This window comes from Buteo buteo, chromosome 10 (genome assembly GCF_964188355.1).
Source record: "Buteo buteo chromosome 10, bButBut1.hap1.1, whole genome shotgun sequence".
NCBI classification, from domain to species: domain Eukaryota; kingdom Metazoa; phylum Chordata; class Aves; order Accipitriformes; family Accipitridae; genus Buteo; species Buteo buteo.
The window spans coordinates 25,017,910-25,034,425 of NC_134180.1; the positions used below are offsets into that span (position 1 = coordinate 25,017,910).

At 40.7% G+C, this 16,516-nt stretch overlaps 1 protein-coding gene across 1 annotated transcript; it reads left to right on the forward strand.

The window, feature by feature from the left end:
• Positions 1 to 408: 408 nt before the first annotated feature.
• F3 (coagulation factor III, tissue factor) lies at positions 409 to 7,301 on the forward strand. Its single transcript, XM_075038954.1, has 6 exons — positions 409 to 536; positions 1,646 to 1,760; positions 3,852 to 4,036; positions 4,443 to 4,624; positions 4,747 to 4,906; positions 6,098 to 7,301. The coding sequence occupies exons 1-6, from the start codon at positions 467 to 469 to the stop codon at positions 6,235 to 6,237; spliced, it is 852 nt and encodes a 283-aa protein (XP_074895055.1). The 5' UTR covers positions 409 to 466; the 3' UTR covers positions 6,238 to 7,301.
• Positions 7,302 to 16,516: the final 9,215 nt, after the last annotated feature.

Sequence of the window (16,516 nt, forward strand, 5' to 3'; positions counted from 1 at the left end):
TGGTGCGGGTGTCCGGGGGCGCGGAGAAGGTTTGGAGGCAGGGGCTGCGGGCATGCCCAGGTGTCCCTGCACGCCCAGGTGGGCCTGCGCCCGGGGACACGGGGCCGGGGCCGCAGCCCCCCGGGAGACGTGCCGCCCTTTCCCTCAGCGCCCCTTTCCTCACGGCGAAGCCAGTTTCCTTGAAGATCCCCTCCTCCGCTTGCTCAACCCGGCGATGCCTAAGCGCTTCCGCCAGCCCCGCTCCCGTTCGTTCCCCCGTGACCCCGTCCGGGCCGGCCACCCGGCCTCCGCCGCTCCCACCGCCTTCCTCACCGGGCTGCCCCGCGGGCGAGGCGCCCGCAGTCCCCGCCTCTCCTCCCGCAGATATAAGCCGGCGCCTCCCGCCCCGTCGGCAGCTCGCCGCGCTCGGCCTCGCCAGCATCTCGCCGGGATCCCGCCGGAATCCCGCCGGACCGCTCCCCCGAGGATGCTGCGCGCCGTCGCCGCGGGACGGGCTTTGGTGCTGAGCGCCCTGCTGTGGCGCCTGGCCGCCGCCGGTGGGTAGCGGCGGGCGGGCAAGCCGGGGGCCGGGGGGGACCGCTGGCTCGGACGGAGGGGACAGGCGGCGGGGCTCGGCCCCTCTGGCGGGGAGACGCCGGACCCCGAGGGCAGCCGGCGGCGGGGGGGGGCCGCGGCGGGGGGGCGGCAGTCGCCGGCGGGCTGCGGCGGGCCCCGGCTCCGGCCCGGCCCTGCTTCAGCACCCGGGCGGCGGAGCGCTCGGGCCGCCGAGGGCCGGTTTCCCCTGACGGGGGAACCTTAACAACGCCCGTAGCCGGGTCGGTTGCCGGGGAGCAGGGGGGCGTCTCGGGGGTCGGCAGCTGCGCGCGGCCGCCGACCTACAGCGGCAAGGAGTGGGCCGCCCGGCGTCTTTCCCTCGGCGCCGGTTCCGAGCTCGTCGGAGGGGCGGGGGAGGTGGTCTTTCGGCGGTAATCAGGCTACCGCTCGGTGGAACGCTGATTTCCAGAGGGTGCGGGGGTTGCGCGGGGTTTTCTGCTCTGGCTTCCTCCCGGGCAGTTCCCCGAAGCAGCGGCGGCGTCAGCCGGGCGGCGGGCTGCCGGGTGGCCGGGGCCTGCCTTCCGCTTGTGCCCGGGCCTCGGGTCCATCCGGGGGTAGCCCCTCTCAGATAGAAGCGCGTAGGTCAGCCAGCGACCGTTGAAGACTTTGTCCTCCCCAAATAAACAAAAGGGGAAACTAGGAGCTAACGCCTTCTGCAGCAGATACAGCCGAGGATGATCCAGAACCACGCCACCCTTGTTAGGTGCTTGGACACCGTCATGAGTATCTTCAAGCTTTTGTAGCTTCTTCAGAGGTCTTGGATCAAAAAGGAAGCATTAGACGGAACTCGGAATAAGTTATCTCAGCGACCTAGGAGTTACAAGAGGGAAAATAATTTTCTTCTCGTATTTCTCGCTTCTGCCAGGACACATTCCTTTAGTAAGATGAGCATAAGCCCAGAGGGCAGGACTGAGCCTTTTCCCCCAATAGAACACTTACAAGTAGCAGTTAACAGCAACAGCTTCATTTAACTAAACAAAGAGTGACTGCAGGGAACCAGGAATTACGCATGAGATGACTGATGGCACCCTTCTCTTTTCTGTATTTAAAGGCAATCCAGAACTACCAACAGCAGTCAATATAACTTGGTCTTCTATCAATTTTAAAACTATACTACAGTGGCAACCAAAACCATCAGGTTACTTCTATACAGTAGAAATACATGGGTAAGTAGATATCACCAAGGTGTGTCCATTAATGGCAATTGAAGAAGATGCAAGTAGAGTGTGTTTGAATATTTCTGAGACTGAATATAACAGGAAAAGAGCCCAAACATGAGGATTTAGGAAAATTGCTAACCCAGCTGTTAATACTTCTTTGTATCCAACTGTAAGAATATCTGATTCAAGCTTCCGGTTTTGCCCACTTCAGAAACAGACAGTTGAGCTTTGGATCAGTATTTCGGTTCTGGGGTTTGGTGCAGGCCAGCTGTACTGGAGATGTAGGCCAGGATACTTTGAGGAAGTTGACACTCAATCTGACATACCATGTATTAGATGGAACTTGAGCTTTTTATGTCTTTCCAGGTGTCTGGACTGAGTCTTTCGTCTTTAGTCTTGGGAGGTGTCTGATAAATATGAGTCTGCATTTTATTCTAATTGGTGAATCACAGTAAATGAATGATGTGTCTTGCTGGGTAATACTAAAAATTACCTTTGTTCGTCTACCTCTGTTGAGACTTCCTCTGTCATGTTTTATGTAAGCTATGAAATACAGTGGACATAAAAAGTAACCAGCTTATGTGAAGTGTCTAACACCTCTTTCAATACTACACCAAAACTTCCATGAAGTTCAGTAATAAATCTGTACTGTTCTTAGCTCCCATATTAATTCATAGACCATTATTAACCATGCCCCAAAGGGAAACAGCATCATCAACTCTCCTACATATTAATGAAAATATGGTACTATAGTCTCCTCTGTCTGTAAAAGTGGCATAGAAATGAGAGCTCTCTCATGACTAATGATGAAATACCAGTGCAATGGCCTGATGTGCTCTTTTATTTTTTTAAGGGAGTGATTAAATTAATAGACTTAAAAGCACACACTTAGCAGAATGAATTTTATGGAATTTATGAATCTGGAGTTTCTTTCCAGCCATTTGTGCTTGTAAAAAATTTAAGTCTGTTTGCCCAAGATTTGGTATAGAATCAGGTATAGTTCTGATACAGAGGCATTTCTTTAGATGAGTTGCTCTAATGGATGAAGTGTGCTTAAATGTTTGCTTTCTCATCTATGTAAATTTAGAGAGTACATTTGTTTGCTCACAAAGATCAAATCTCCTCTGTCTCTTTTCAAGGCATCTCTAGAACACTATCGCTAACTGGTCTGTGACATCATAAGAAATCTGGTGAAGCAAGAAGGGATTTCAGGCGACTCAAAACTTGACTGACTTGGAGGAAAACTCATCTGTTAATTTCTAAACAGTTGGCACTCTTGCTCTTTCAGCTGAGATCATACAGTTTTTCTTTTCCTTAATTCACCAGCAAAAGCAGGGAAAAGAATTGAAGCAGTAATATCTAATCTGTTTTTTCATTCCTTCTTATTAGGAAGTAAAATAGGGAACTAACACCTTTTTCCTGGTTTCATTATTATTTCTCAAGTAAATGGACCTGCTTTCTATAATTTAAAAATCAAGAGAAATGCATAGGTCATGTTTTTGTCAATATTTTAAAATTTTAATTCTGCAATGAAGATTGCTGCTACTGTCTGGTTCTTGGTGACATTTGCACCTGCATAGATGCCAACACAGGTGACATACATAAGGAGACATCGTTGTCACATTAAACAGTTAATATTGGTGTCAACAGAGCTTCCTAGGACAACTGAGGTTTCTTAAGGCGATAGTGTTCAGATGCATCAAGGATAACACTTTCAAAGAGATTTATGCATCTAATATTTAAAGAAAATATAAGAAGTCAACTGCAGAAAAATCCAAAATCAGAACTACTTACGGTTTCTATTCAATTCATATAAAAGATTGAATTTTGAATTTATATATGTATCCAATAATATATTTCTGTAATTATTATGGCTCATATTTGATTTATTTGATTCTACTTTGAATTGTGAAATATAGCTGTACAGGATAGTGGGTTTTGAGGTTTTTTCTTCTTTTCAGCCTAGTACACCTGCAAGACTGTTCCACTGGATGAGGGAAATCTATAGCGTTTGAGTAGAAAAAATGTTTTTTAACATATCTAAATATGTAAAAGTCTGTTTGGAAAGTGTTGACGCTTCTTTCTTGCTCTTTTCAGGCAGACATCTGACACCAAAAAAAAATGTATTTTGACAACAGAAACAGAATGTGATGTTACTGATGTGCTCAGGAATGTAAAAGAGACCTATACAGCACACATACTGTCTGTAACATCCTTGGGGATGGATAACTTTGAAGAACCACCTTTTGCAGTCTCTGAAAAATTTACACCTTATAGTCAGAGTAAGTTGGATTGCCAGTTAAATCTTATCATAAACTTCCTTTCAAGATTACTTCCGTTGACTTGAACAGGGTTTAATTGGGCCTAAAGGCTTTTCCTATAGATTCTTACAGTAGCCATACTGATATCTGAGAAGACGACATTCAGGCATAAAGCTTTCCCTGTTGTAGAGGAGTGTGTAACATTTTAGTTAGCGTTTGTTTCTTGCTGCATAGAGTAGGCCATTTTATTAACATTGTGTATTAGATGAAGATATTTGTTAATAATCCAGGATTTCACTGTATTACTTTGGCTCTGTAAACTTATAATAGATTTGAGGAGGAAAGAGAGTAGAGGGAGGAAGAAAAAAAGAACATGTTCTGTAGAAAAGATGATGCTAGTTTTTTAATTCTAAAAATGCTTGTTTAGCTGTTCTCGGAAAACCAGAGATACAGAATCACACGCAGAAAGGTTCCAAACTGAATGTTGTGTTCCAAGATCCACTTACACCATATACATTTCCTAATGGAAGCTTTCAAAGTATTCGAGATATTTTCCAACATGACCTGGAATACAAACTCTATTACTGGAAAGATCAAAGTTCTGGAAAGGTAAGGTCTAACTACTTTCTACATATTCTGTAGCTGTATTATAGCTACACAATTTCTGTGCTACCTTAAGAACTAACACTTTTGCAGAGAACACTTTCTTGAAAAATTTTTTTTCTTTACAGAAAGATGCAACAACGGAAAGCCATAAATTTGAAATAAGCATTGACAGCACAAAGAACTATTGCTTCTACATACAGGGGGTCATTCCCTCCCGCAGAGAAAACCGTAATGGTCAAGAAAGCACGGTGCTTTGTACCAGCATAGGAAGAAATATCTTAGATGGTAGGTATCTGGTGAAGTCTGTCTGTCATTAAGTCTTTAGCATTCTAACAAAAAGATGCTTCAATTCTGAGTATATTTTTATACCTCTTTAAATTGTGATGCCTAAGTTATAAAATATGCTAGTTGCTGTGTAAGTGAGAGGACACAGACTGAACATGGAAACTCAGGGGAAGAACTCACAGTCCACCATATTTAGCTAGTTGGGGTTGGTTTTAGGGTTTTGGTAAACTGTTTCGATTAGTTTTAAATTGTCTGAGTTGATGGCTGGTCACTGAGGTTTCAGATCTCAACGCTAGTCTTCAGCTTCTTTTTTTTTGTTTTCTGATTGTTTTCCTCAGATCCTTCCAATAACAGGTCCCATAGTAAGTGCTTGAAGGATTAGTTCTAAAATATAGGAGTGCTGGAAACCTACATTAACAGGCATTTCCATTGACTTGTTGTCTGAACTGGACTTCAGTTACTATCTCAAAAGCAGATGATGAGACTAAGACTTTCTTTACTGTTACATTACAAGGTCAGAGGCTGGCAGATTAACTTCTTTACTGGTTAATAAGTTAGTGAGTGGTTGGTGAATCAGCCAGTCTAATTCCAGACAAACAATCTGGATAACACTTTATTCTATATTAAGTCATCAATATTTATTAAATAATATCACATTGCTGTACTGTATCTTCGTTCCCCACCAGATAAGAATATTTGCACTCCAAGTAGAAAAGCTCTTCTAAAATTGGCAAATTAACTCTCTCAAATTAACTTTCTTATCTAGGTATATATTTTTGTTTATCACAATAGTTGAATTCTAGTAAATTACAACTTGAATAGAAATCTTTTCTGTTTTTTTCTAGCATCTAACCTAGAACGAATGTCCCCTTGGACTTAGTTTCACAGAAATAATTCAGGAGTAGGGGGAACAGTTTAACTTATTCTTGTGGTGGTAGTATGGTGTTTTAGTGCACTAACTAAACTAGATTAAAACCTAGTGTGAACCAGGTGAAATAAAGCTTTACCTCAGTCCAACAAATTCACGTTAAAATGAATTCAGTTCACACTGAGGTGGTCAATCCATGTCTGTGATACTGTAAAATACAGAAAGCATTTGTAAGTTCAGTGAAATGGGTTCTAAAAGTTTGCAGCACTGTGATATTATGGCTTCTGATAACTGAATCTTGGATTTTTTTTCCTCCCCTACAGAATACGGAGCAGAAGTCTTTATCATCATAGCAGTGATAGTGATTGCAGTCATCACCCTTGCTATTGTCCTATCAGTGATCCTGTGTAAACGCAAGAAAACAAAAGCTGCAAGAGAAAAGGAACCACTTAACAGCATCTAAGGAAAAACTATTGTGGACACTAGTGACAGTTCCAAAGCAAAAAAAAAAAAAAAAAAAAGAAAACAAAAAAACATAAATTGGGTAATTGAGTGGAGCCTTTTAGGCTCTCTGATACAGGAATTTTGAAGGCCAAACTTTATATGGATTCAAAAATCCATTAGACAATCACAGATGAAAATCCAGATATCAGGAAGCCCCTGTGTCACTAGTGGCCAGAGGCTGGAAGAGTATTCTGGTCATCTGTTACAATAGCCTAACCCTACTCATACACTCTCCCAAGCTCCTTCTATTGAACTGTCTGAAACAGGACTCTGAACTAGATGGACCTTTGACTTGACCAGGTACAGACTTTCTGAAAGTATGGCTTTACTGAGCCAGAAGATTTATGGTACTTGTGAGGGGAAAAAAACACTACTTTTGAAAAATATATGTCCTTTACCTAACTAAAAGGACCATTTTTCTGTTTCTATGAAACAAAACCTGCATTTATCTGACTTTCTTTTAACATTATTAACTGGTAAAATGATCTAGTAGTTCAGATGTGACAAAGATGCTACTACTATGTCTGCACTTATTGGATAAAATTAACTTGGTCTATTTATCTTTGGATATAGACAATCAAAGGTAAACAAACTAAAACTATTGTACTGGCAACTTGTAAGGAACATTCTTGAAGTAGGTAGCTGCTATCCATCTGGAAAGCATATCCAGATTACACTGCACCTAGAGTTATACAGACAGGGTAGTCTGATGGTTCCAAGCAAGTGTTAGAACAAATAATTTGCAGTTTTTGAGTCAGTAGTAACTCACTTCATGCAAGCACTGAGTAGGTAGCAGTATCTACTGCATTTTGAATGTTATTTTAATTAAACAGTTGGTGAATGAATAGTTTCTGTGGTAGAGGTACAAATCATCTTGGTGATGGGATTTGGAGGTACCTGTTGCTTTGACTATTTTAATATTTATTTTATAAATGAGAATCTAATTTTTATACTGGTGATATATGTATTTATGATGGTAATTTATACTTTTCTAGTGAAATAAAGGTGACTGGGAAACTAAAACTTTCTTTTCCTTTTTTAAAAGAAACAAAACATTCATTCCAGAACTGAAGTTAAAAATGCATTTAGGGAATTTACCTGGTGACAGCAGTGTAGGCAAGCTACCAGAAGTCTAACCAGGACCCTGCAAAATAGACTAGCAGGGCACCTACTATCTGTAAGGATAAAAATATGAGAAGCCACGGTTCTTGAACTGATGAAAGGTTCTGAAGAGTCCCAAGCTGCTTTTCAGCTGCCTGCCTATGTGAGCAATTATTCAGTGTTTGCAGTCACAGCTTCTCATTCTAACAAAAAACATACTAGACATCTCTTTGGAGGTATCACATAGGGATTCCCACAGTGGTACCTGTACCGCTTGTGGTACTGATGTTCCTTCAAGGCACTGTGAGAACTGCTGCAACTAATGTTGGTATATACTGCTGCTGCTAACGATGGTGATAGTTGCACACTCACACAAAAATAATCAAGGGAATAGAAAAAAAAAAAGTGTCTTGTAGTTGGCACTAGTTGGCTGTGTATCTCAAAGATTTAAAAGAAGATTTCTGTTGCATTTATGAGAAGGAATAACATTGGATAAAATGAATATCATAATCTACCAATTTTTACAGAATAGTATTTTGTATTTTTTCATCCCTACTGTATTATAGATACTGTCTTTCTTTGGTTTAAGAGTCCTGTGAATGTGTGAGTGTGATTTATGGGTGTTTTCTTTCTTCTTTGATTCTTCTTTTTACAGGGGGAAGTAAACAAACACCACCACCCTAACACCCCGCATAAAAACCCTGTTTACTTAATATTGTGCAATAAATGCTTAATGCATTTTTCTGCTGATGCATAAGCCTTGTATGGAGGAGGACTCTTACAACAGCAATCAAAAGTATGAGAGAGCTTGTGGGAGTAAATTTAAAAACTTTCCAAAGCTGTCATCATTACTTCCCTTCCCTGTGCTGTTCTGCTTCCTCAGCTTCATGCGGTGCCAAGCTCAGAAAAGGGAAGAGTCCCTAGGAAAAGGAAAGCCTGTAGGATACAGCATAGCATTTATTAAACTAGACCATGCAGTTGATTTTCATAAGCTACATAGAATGCTGTTATAAATCATCCTTCATTACTTAAGAGATTTTTGGGTTGTTCTGAATATGTAGGTTGTTTTTATTAAAAGAAAGAACGAACAAATGAACACCCATAGAAATCCAAACAACTGCCTTGAATGGCATAAGAGCGACCCACTACTGCACAAATTCTGGAAACCTGAAGCACTTCTGTTCCCTAGCTGCAGTACGTTATCATCCAATAATGTTGAGTAATCAGAGTTCACGGGGCTCACAGATCCTACTACAAAGGGATTTTTTGCTCTTTGTGGAGACAGTTGAGAAAGGGGCTTTTTATTGCAAACTTCTGGAAGTATGATCCCTTGGGCCAGTGTACTGAGCCCACGCAAAATGTTTTATGCAGAGATTTAACTTTCTCAGAGTATCAGGGTGGGCAAAAGGGATTGTTGAATAAAGGTATTGTCACTAGGAAGAAAGACGAGATCCTATCTACAACACACAAGTGGCCACTTCAGCATTGCACCCATTTAAGAGAGCGCCAGCCACCCAGGGAATCAGTGTGAGAAAGGGAAGGCTTTTCCTACATGCCTAAACTCCCTGGCTTATCTTTTGAGCAGGTTTCTGTAAGCAAGGGTGTTCCTACTGATGCTCCTGATTCCCCTGTTCTGCTTTGCTCCTTGTCATGTGTTGCAGAAAAACGTATCCAACTAATTCAAGCAGAGAAAAAACATTTGCACAGTTCCCTGACACGGTACTTGTGTTCTTGCCTTAGGCAAATGAATGTGTAACATTGCATACTGTAATAAGCCACTTTCATAGTACTGCTTTAAAACCACATCCCTTTTGACATGAGTGAATAAAGGCTGATGTTGTTATGGTACTTTTCTGCCAGCCCTAACAGCATTATGGACAATAAAATTACTGCCATTACTTAAAATGAACAACTGTACAGGACTTCATAAAGGCATATATGATATATATGGCAGCAAATAGCTTAGCTAATCCATTTCCAGCAGACTCAGCTTTCCACTGTGAGAAGGCTGCTGCTGAGAGGCCTGTAATGATAAGAATGTGATTATAAGCTTAATTTGGATCACTAGTTACGTGGCAACTCAGGACAAAGAGTTTCTGCATTAAGTAAGTGAGAATAAAGAGTTGTGACAGATTACCTTCTTGGTTCAGTTTTGTAATGCTGATTATTCTGCACATTGGTAGTGATTGCTACACAATTTCAGAACCTTGTAATACACAGGAATGGAGTGGCCCTTTGGCAGTACCAGGCCCAAGAGTCACTTGAATAGTCTTCTAATAACGCAGTATTTATCCTCGTACAAATAACTACACTTTCTATAGTCTGTTTCTCACCGAGTGAGAGACAAGACCTGGTTTTCACGTTTGGGAAAGACAGGAAAAAAAAACAAACAAACAACGTGCTAGACAGGACAGAAGCAGGAACGGGCCAGCTGAAAAAAATCTTTCGACAGCCATTATTAGGGATGGTGTTATTCACCATGGCAGATGCTCTCTCACACAGTACGCCCACTCCCTTAACAAAGAGAAACTGTCACAGAAAACTCTGCCCTTCCCTTATTTGCTGGGGTGCGTCCTCCAGCGCTCAACAGCAGGACACTTAAAAAAGATCAGGGCACAGTGACCAGGACAAATGCGCTGCAGGTCTCCTCTTCCTTCCACCTTAAGATGAGAAATCTTTCCACTGGTGAGATCCTTCTGCTTCTTCCAGCACAGGCTCTCATTCAGCCCATATAGCCCGTTTCAGCATCCCCCAAAAGCACCCAGAAGGAACATCTTTCCCTGTAATTCCTCAGCCTCTGTCTGAATTAGGCAAGTCCATAGGAAGATTTGCTTCGGGTGCAATTTCTTCCAGTAAAACCTGCCAGTACCTGGGAATAGAGACACAGACACCTTGACTGCCTCCAGGGCTTTTACAGCCAAGTCCTATCTCCTATGCCCAATTGCAGTGATTGTGCCTGTCTCTCATCTCGTCAAAATTTGTGCCCTATTAGTGACACAGTTCAGTGATTTGCTCCTGTAAGAAACTCACAACATTTCTGTTCCTTACTTCCCCTGGCTCCTTTGTTGATGTTTCCATTCCTCTCCCCCATCCCCTACTCATTTCCATTACCTGTTTTTCCCCAGAGGTTAACCCACTCTCTCATTTCTGCAAACAGCTAGTTAGGATCTCGTTTAAATTAAAATATAGCACCTGAATAAATATATAACCCTTAATCAACAATCAAGAATATATTAATAGCATGGCAGCATGTTTTTACTCTCTACAGCTTCCCTTGGTCACCATAATTGGATCAATAGCTTCCACAATGTTTGCTAGCACTGCTCTGAGTGCCTTTCTCAGTGCACCTAATTACCTTTAAATATTAATGGTTTTAGCGGCTTAACTAGCAATGAAGTTATTAATCTGAACTCAAAGAATATTCACAGTTCCAGATCTCAGTTATCCTCACTGATGCATTTTCTTCTGTTTTCATTTCCAAATTTTCTACCTTATTACTTCAAGAAATATTTCAATAGCAAAGTACTCAGACATTGTTATATTCACAAAACTATTTCATCAAAAGGTTTAATTAAAAACCTCCTTCCTCTGAACAGAGAAATATTTTCCCAATGAGATCACAATTTTTTAATTAGTTCTTCAGTAATCACATAATTAAAGAGCTAGTGTAATGAAAGAGTTAGAATGACAAGTGAGATTTTCAAACCTACTCCAATAAAAAGTACTCATTCCAGGGAAAAAGGTGTTGTGCTGTTATTTTTTTTTAAAGAGAGTGCATCCTTGATTAACACAGGTTCTCCCTCTGCTGCCTTCATAATTTACTATCCATTCATACCAAATACGTACATCTCCACAAAAGTGATACTCAGTCTGATTTCCCATCTTTCCACTTTATTCATTACATGATCATTTGCTTCCATAAACCATCAAGGGTGCAACCATACCATCACATGTCACCACTGCAGCCATCACTATAGTAGTGGAACTGTGAGCACCACAGATCTGTTCCTTCTTTGCTCTTCACACTGCTATATCAGAACAGTAGAACTGCATAGACAACTTACACTGTGAACCACCCTTACGATATTAATTCTGCAACTCCTGCTCTGGTATTATGTTTTGTGTGCCTAGAAAAAGTGACCCCAAGTGGCAAAGAAAGGTATAATCAGTATGTTAACAATCCAAATTTTCCTAAATGGCTAGTACACTGATACCCAATATGAATCCAGATTTCACCAAAATTTGAAGGAAAAGGGCGCATGAAACTTGTTAGATTTTCTCTTTCCTAATAACATAGAGCAACAGATAGTCTAAACAGTTCAACAAGATCCGATAGGAAGGGCAGGAGCAGCTCTCTCCCCCTGAACACCCCCCCACCTTCCATTCAGTCTGTGCTTCCCTCTGCCAGATTCTCCGGGGATCTTAGGTTATAACATACCCTGTTTTGTCCAGTTTTCAAGCACTACTGGCAACAGGGCCCCAGTTAACAATCCAGCGGGTAGCAACAAGTAGTTATTTACCCTTTGTTTGCATGATGGTGTTAAAACCTGCACAAAACCATACTCCCTTCTCCTGACAAAGTTCTCCTTTAGTCTCAGAAAACTCAGGAGTGGCTCAGAATTAGGAGATTTGCACATTTAATGTTAAGCTTCTTACCAGACTTTCTTCCCTTGGTATGCTTCAAACAGAACAGATTACTCCCGCTGCCCTTTTAACTCTTAGAGGAATAGACTGCGAACCTCCAAGAAGGGACTGAAGTCTTCTAGGAGCACTGGAAAATGTGTTACTACTACACATGTCATAAATCCAGCTGCAAAAGCCCTGTAACTTATGTTGAAGTACAAGCTGTGTTTGGAACGTGCTACTTGTCCAGCAGCAAAGAAAAGAAAGGCATGGGTAGGAATAGCTGGAATACAGCCACATTTGTAACTTGGGCAATTTTGGGCTTTATGTGCTGAGTTCTGCTGAGCTTGTCTCTAAAAAGCAACCCCCAAAAAGTCTTTTCAGGGAACAACCTTCCACTCTAGATACAGTGACATGAACAAGAAGTCAAAACAGGTCCCAGCTGAGGGGCTGATCTTCTGTACCTAGTCTCTCAAGCAGGTCACTACACTATATAACAACCTCGGGGACAATAAAATACATGGTGTACACAGGAACTACTACTGTCTGTCAGACCCAGCTACTCAAGTACCTTCTATCCTACCAGCATGATGCACCGCAGTGCCTCAGAGGAAGTTTACAGAGGTAACAACCTAAGCATGAAGAGATTTTTGTAAGCATTGAAGCGCTAACCTCAAGCAGCTTTTCCAAAATTCTTTACATAGGACTATTATAAATACAACTATTCTAATTTTTTTTAATATATTTTACATTTTTTAATTATCTAGTTAGCGTTTGCAGGTTAAAAAAGAAAAGAATGTCAATGTCTAGATTTGACCTTGGCCCTTAATTCCCTACTAAGCTCCAAAAAAATTTGCTAATAATTCCTGGCTTTCCAGAAGTCCCATTGCAATATATAAGATTGTATCTGAGTTTTAAGAAGTCTCCAGCACACATGTGTTTTTAACCATTATTTTCCCAAATACATCAGCTTATCAGCCCCTCTATAGATACTTCATTATCTTTCAGTGTTTTACTAAGCCTGCCACATTAGCAGCTTCTTACAGAGCTGTTTTTAGCTCTGTTGCTTTTGTACCTGTAATACATTCCTGCAGTAGAAACACCACAATAAAGTAAATAAAGGCTAGCTTATTTTGGGGGGCATCTTCATACTACTTACCTTGTCATGATTCACAATAATTAAAATTAGTCAAATGGTTTTTAGCACCTTCTTGCACTAAACTGCTCAGTCTAAGGAAGTGAAGGGTATATTTGGTTACCTAGAAGAATGTCTCTTCAATTGCATACATGGAGTGTCTTTTTCCAGAGCAGTATTCCCCAAACTTCCTGTAACCAAGCTTAAAAAGATTAGCTTTGATTTCTGCCAAACTCTAAAGTTATTTTAATGCAGAAAACTTGCTCAGTGATGTAGGTGGAGTTCCCTATTTCTACCCAAGTAAGCCAATCTCAGCAGTCTTAGTTTTGTCTAGACAGTATCGACCTCATTTTTCCATTTCTGTTCTATTTTGGTGCGGCATCATGTGTGGATGCCCCTTGTTTCCCAGAATAAGGGACGGGTGGGGAATAAGGATGTTGGTTTGTGGACAAGCAGAGCGGGGAACAGGGCTAGGCACTGCAGTGCAAGAGCTCCTATTGCCAGTAAAAGCAATTGTATTGAATCTTTATTGTTCAGACTTGCCAAAGGTCACTAAGAGTGAGGTTTCGAACCAGGGTGAGAGAGTGAGTGATTGTTAAGCCTGGTTTGTGAGAGATATTCCACAGAAGTGGAGTGTCCAAGTTCCCCTTCTCTCCCATGTTAAAAATGACTGTTGCATTCATTGCAGGATTACTGGCAAAATGTCTTTAGTTTCCAAAGTCAATCCCCATAGGCTTTCACCAGATGTTTAGGCATATTATTTCTATTTAAAACTTGTGTCATATTTTTCAAATTACTCCCTTAAGACAGCTTCTGTCTGTGAAGTTCCAGGCTGCTTGTCATCTGGCTCTACTTTTGTACACCAGGAAAGAAAATGATGCAGCAGTTCAAAAAATGGCTGAGCAACTTTGAAGATAACATTTTTCTAAGATTTTAACATAAAAGACAAATTGCTTTCACAGTAACCTAGTTTGGCTATATTTCTGTTTTGAAATGAAACCAGTTTTATCTTATGTTTGAATGGGTTTGTTGTTTGTTTTGTTGAAAAACAAACATATTACAGGAACCTGTAATGTGCACAGCCATTCTAAACTTCCAGGTGAATTTTAAGGCATCATTAATAAAAATCTGACTATATTCAGAGCACTAGGAAGAGCCTAGAACCACAACATGTGAAGGGAAAACCAACTAACCAACCTCCTCCCAAAACAGATACACATCACCAATTCATAATACCAAGAAACCTCTTTCCATGCTCATGAAAGGGACTGGCACAAACCAACTGGTATATACACCTAATAAAGAAGGAAATACATTATACATAGAAATAAGTGTTTTGAACAGCAGCTTTATAACCAGGAATTTGAACTTGCACACAGTTGATTTTCTTCTTGACAGATTTATTTTTTAATAAACCCAAGGTAACCTTTTCCCCCCTACTATTTTTCACAGTTGGACTTCAGAGGATCATTATCATGGAAGTTTCTACAGACATCTCATAATATGTATAAGAATTATAGATATATTTTAATAATGGATTTTTAACTCCTATCTTGCTGATAGGCCACCTTAATGTTTTTTCACATTTCTAGACCACTTCAGAAAATCAAGGATTAGGTGGTGCACTGGTATGTTGAGTGTGCAGAAAGGTGAATCCTATGGAAGAATCACTAAACTAGTTCTTTCTCTCCAGTCCTAAGCCACAGGGTATTTCCTCTTTATAGATTTAAGAAACATGAAGATTGAATTCCCTATTCTCTAGAAGCATAAGTCATTTAAGTTGTCAGTACTAGATGTGATTTAATTAAAAAGCCTGTCAAGTAAATGTCATGGTAGCTTTGTTTCTCACTATTCATCTTCTCTAGTACACAGTAGAGAGCTAACGAAGTGGCAATACATCCAGAATTTTCTTATAGTACAAGTCACTTTCAAATGGTGCTAAAATAATCCTGTATTTGGGCTGTCCAGCCAGGTGTATCTACTCCAATCTATCTGTGCCACATTTGGGCAAGAGACATCCCTGCAACATGCGTACTGGCTAGGATGTAGCTTACACTCCCAACTTTTCCCAGAATTACAAGGGTCAGAGGTAGGTTGGATTTTTGTGCGTTTCCTGCTGGTGGGTTTTTTTGGTAAGAAAAATATATCCATTATGCAGTGAAGCATGCTTTGCACTTGGGATGGAAGATGACAAGGTTCACAACAATGTTTACCTTGCAGCTTATTCCAGTCTCATGCTAGTCCTGTAGAAAGCACCACTGCCTCCCAAACATAGTCTTCATCAAGAAACCTTAATTTCTGCTGAGATGGGATAGCTGTCTGGAGCTTTAGTAAACATTCAGAAATACTGGACCAAAGCTACTGAGCATCCTCAAAAGAGGGTGGATTGATCCTTGAAAAGGAGTTTGAATTTGTTTCTCCATGGTTTCAGTACTACCGTTCCAGGAACTGATGTTTTCCCTCTACATAAGGAAAAATTAAAAGTGTTGATACATACAAAACAAGCATTTGGAATAAACTGGGTAGCTGAGAGCCCAAATTTGAGCAAGTAGCAGACTTCATACTACTCTAAATATTAAATTTAAGTATTAAATATCCCATCCATACAAAGAAGTTCCTTTTTGCTATGCAGCTCATCAGCTAAGTTGAATGACACTTAGATTTTTAGACTGCATCCTTGGTTGAGGAATTTCCTTTCAAAGGGAGCTCCACCCTTTAAGAATGCTACACAACACACTTGTTGCACAAATGATCTCAGCTAAGGAAAAATTAGTACTAATTATCATTAGAAAACACTGATCACAAGAGAAGACACTTAAAATCAGTTCATTCAAGCATATCTTGGTTTCACTCTCACGCTACTGAGTTTCAAGTATCCTGATAGCTGGTATGTCTACCACAACAAAAGAAAAACCTTAAAAATCACAAATACAATAAAGGTGGAAAGTGATTATCCTATTTTCCTCAAAGTAGAAAGACGAAGGAGCACTCAAAAGAATTACCACATTAAGTACTGATATTATGTTAACCTTATTCAGGCCCACACCCTTCTAAAAATCAATAAACTTGAAGCAAAAAGAAGTAGCCAGCAGACAAAGAAGAGAGGAGAGGTCAGAATCAGTGCAGACCTAAAACAGATTAATGCACCTATAATCCAATTGCTCTAAGTAGATATCTTCAAGTACTGAGCTCATGCTTTCTGTTAAGCCTACAACTGGATGGCATCAGCTGGCTGATTCCAGGGTGAATTTCAGACAGTACTACTAACTTTATAAGCTGAACACAAGTCAATCGGCTCATGAAGTAACTTGAGATTTGTTGAGTAGGCATTCACTGTATTGTTACAAAATTCCTAATCAAGAAACACAGAAAGCCTAGA

Coding starts and splice junctions, on each gene's coding strand:
- F3 (XM_075038954.1), top strand. CDS start 467: ATGCTGCGCGCCGTCGCCGCGGGACGGGCTTTGGTGCTGAGCGCCCTG. Junction 537..1,645: donor GTGGCGCCTGGCCGCCGCCG/GTGGGTAGCGGC, acceptor CTGTATTTAAAG/GCAATCCAGAACTACCAACA. Junction 1,761..3,851: donor TATACAGTAGAAATACATGG/GTAAGTAGATAT, acceptor TGCTCTTTTCAG/GCAGACATCTGACACCAAAA.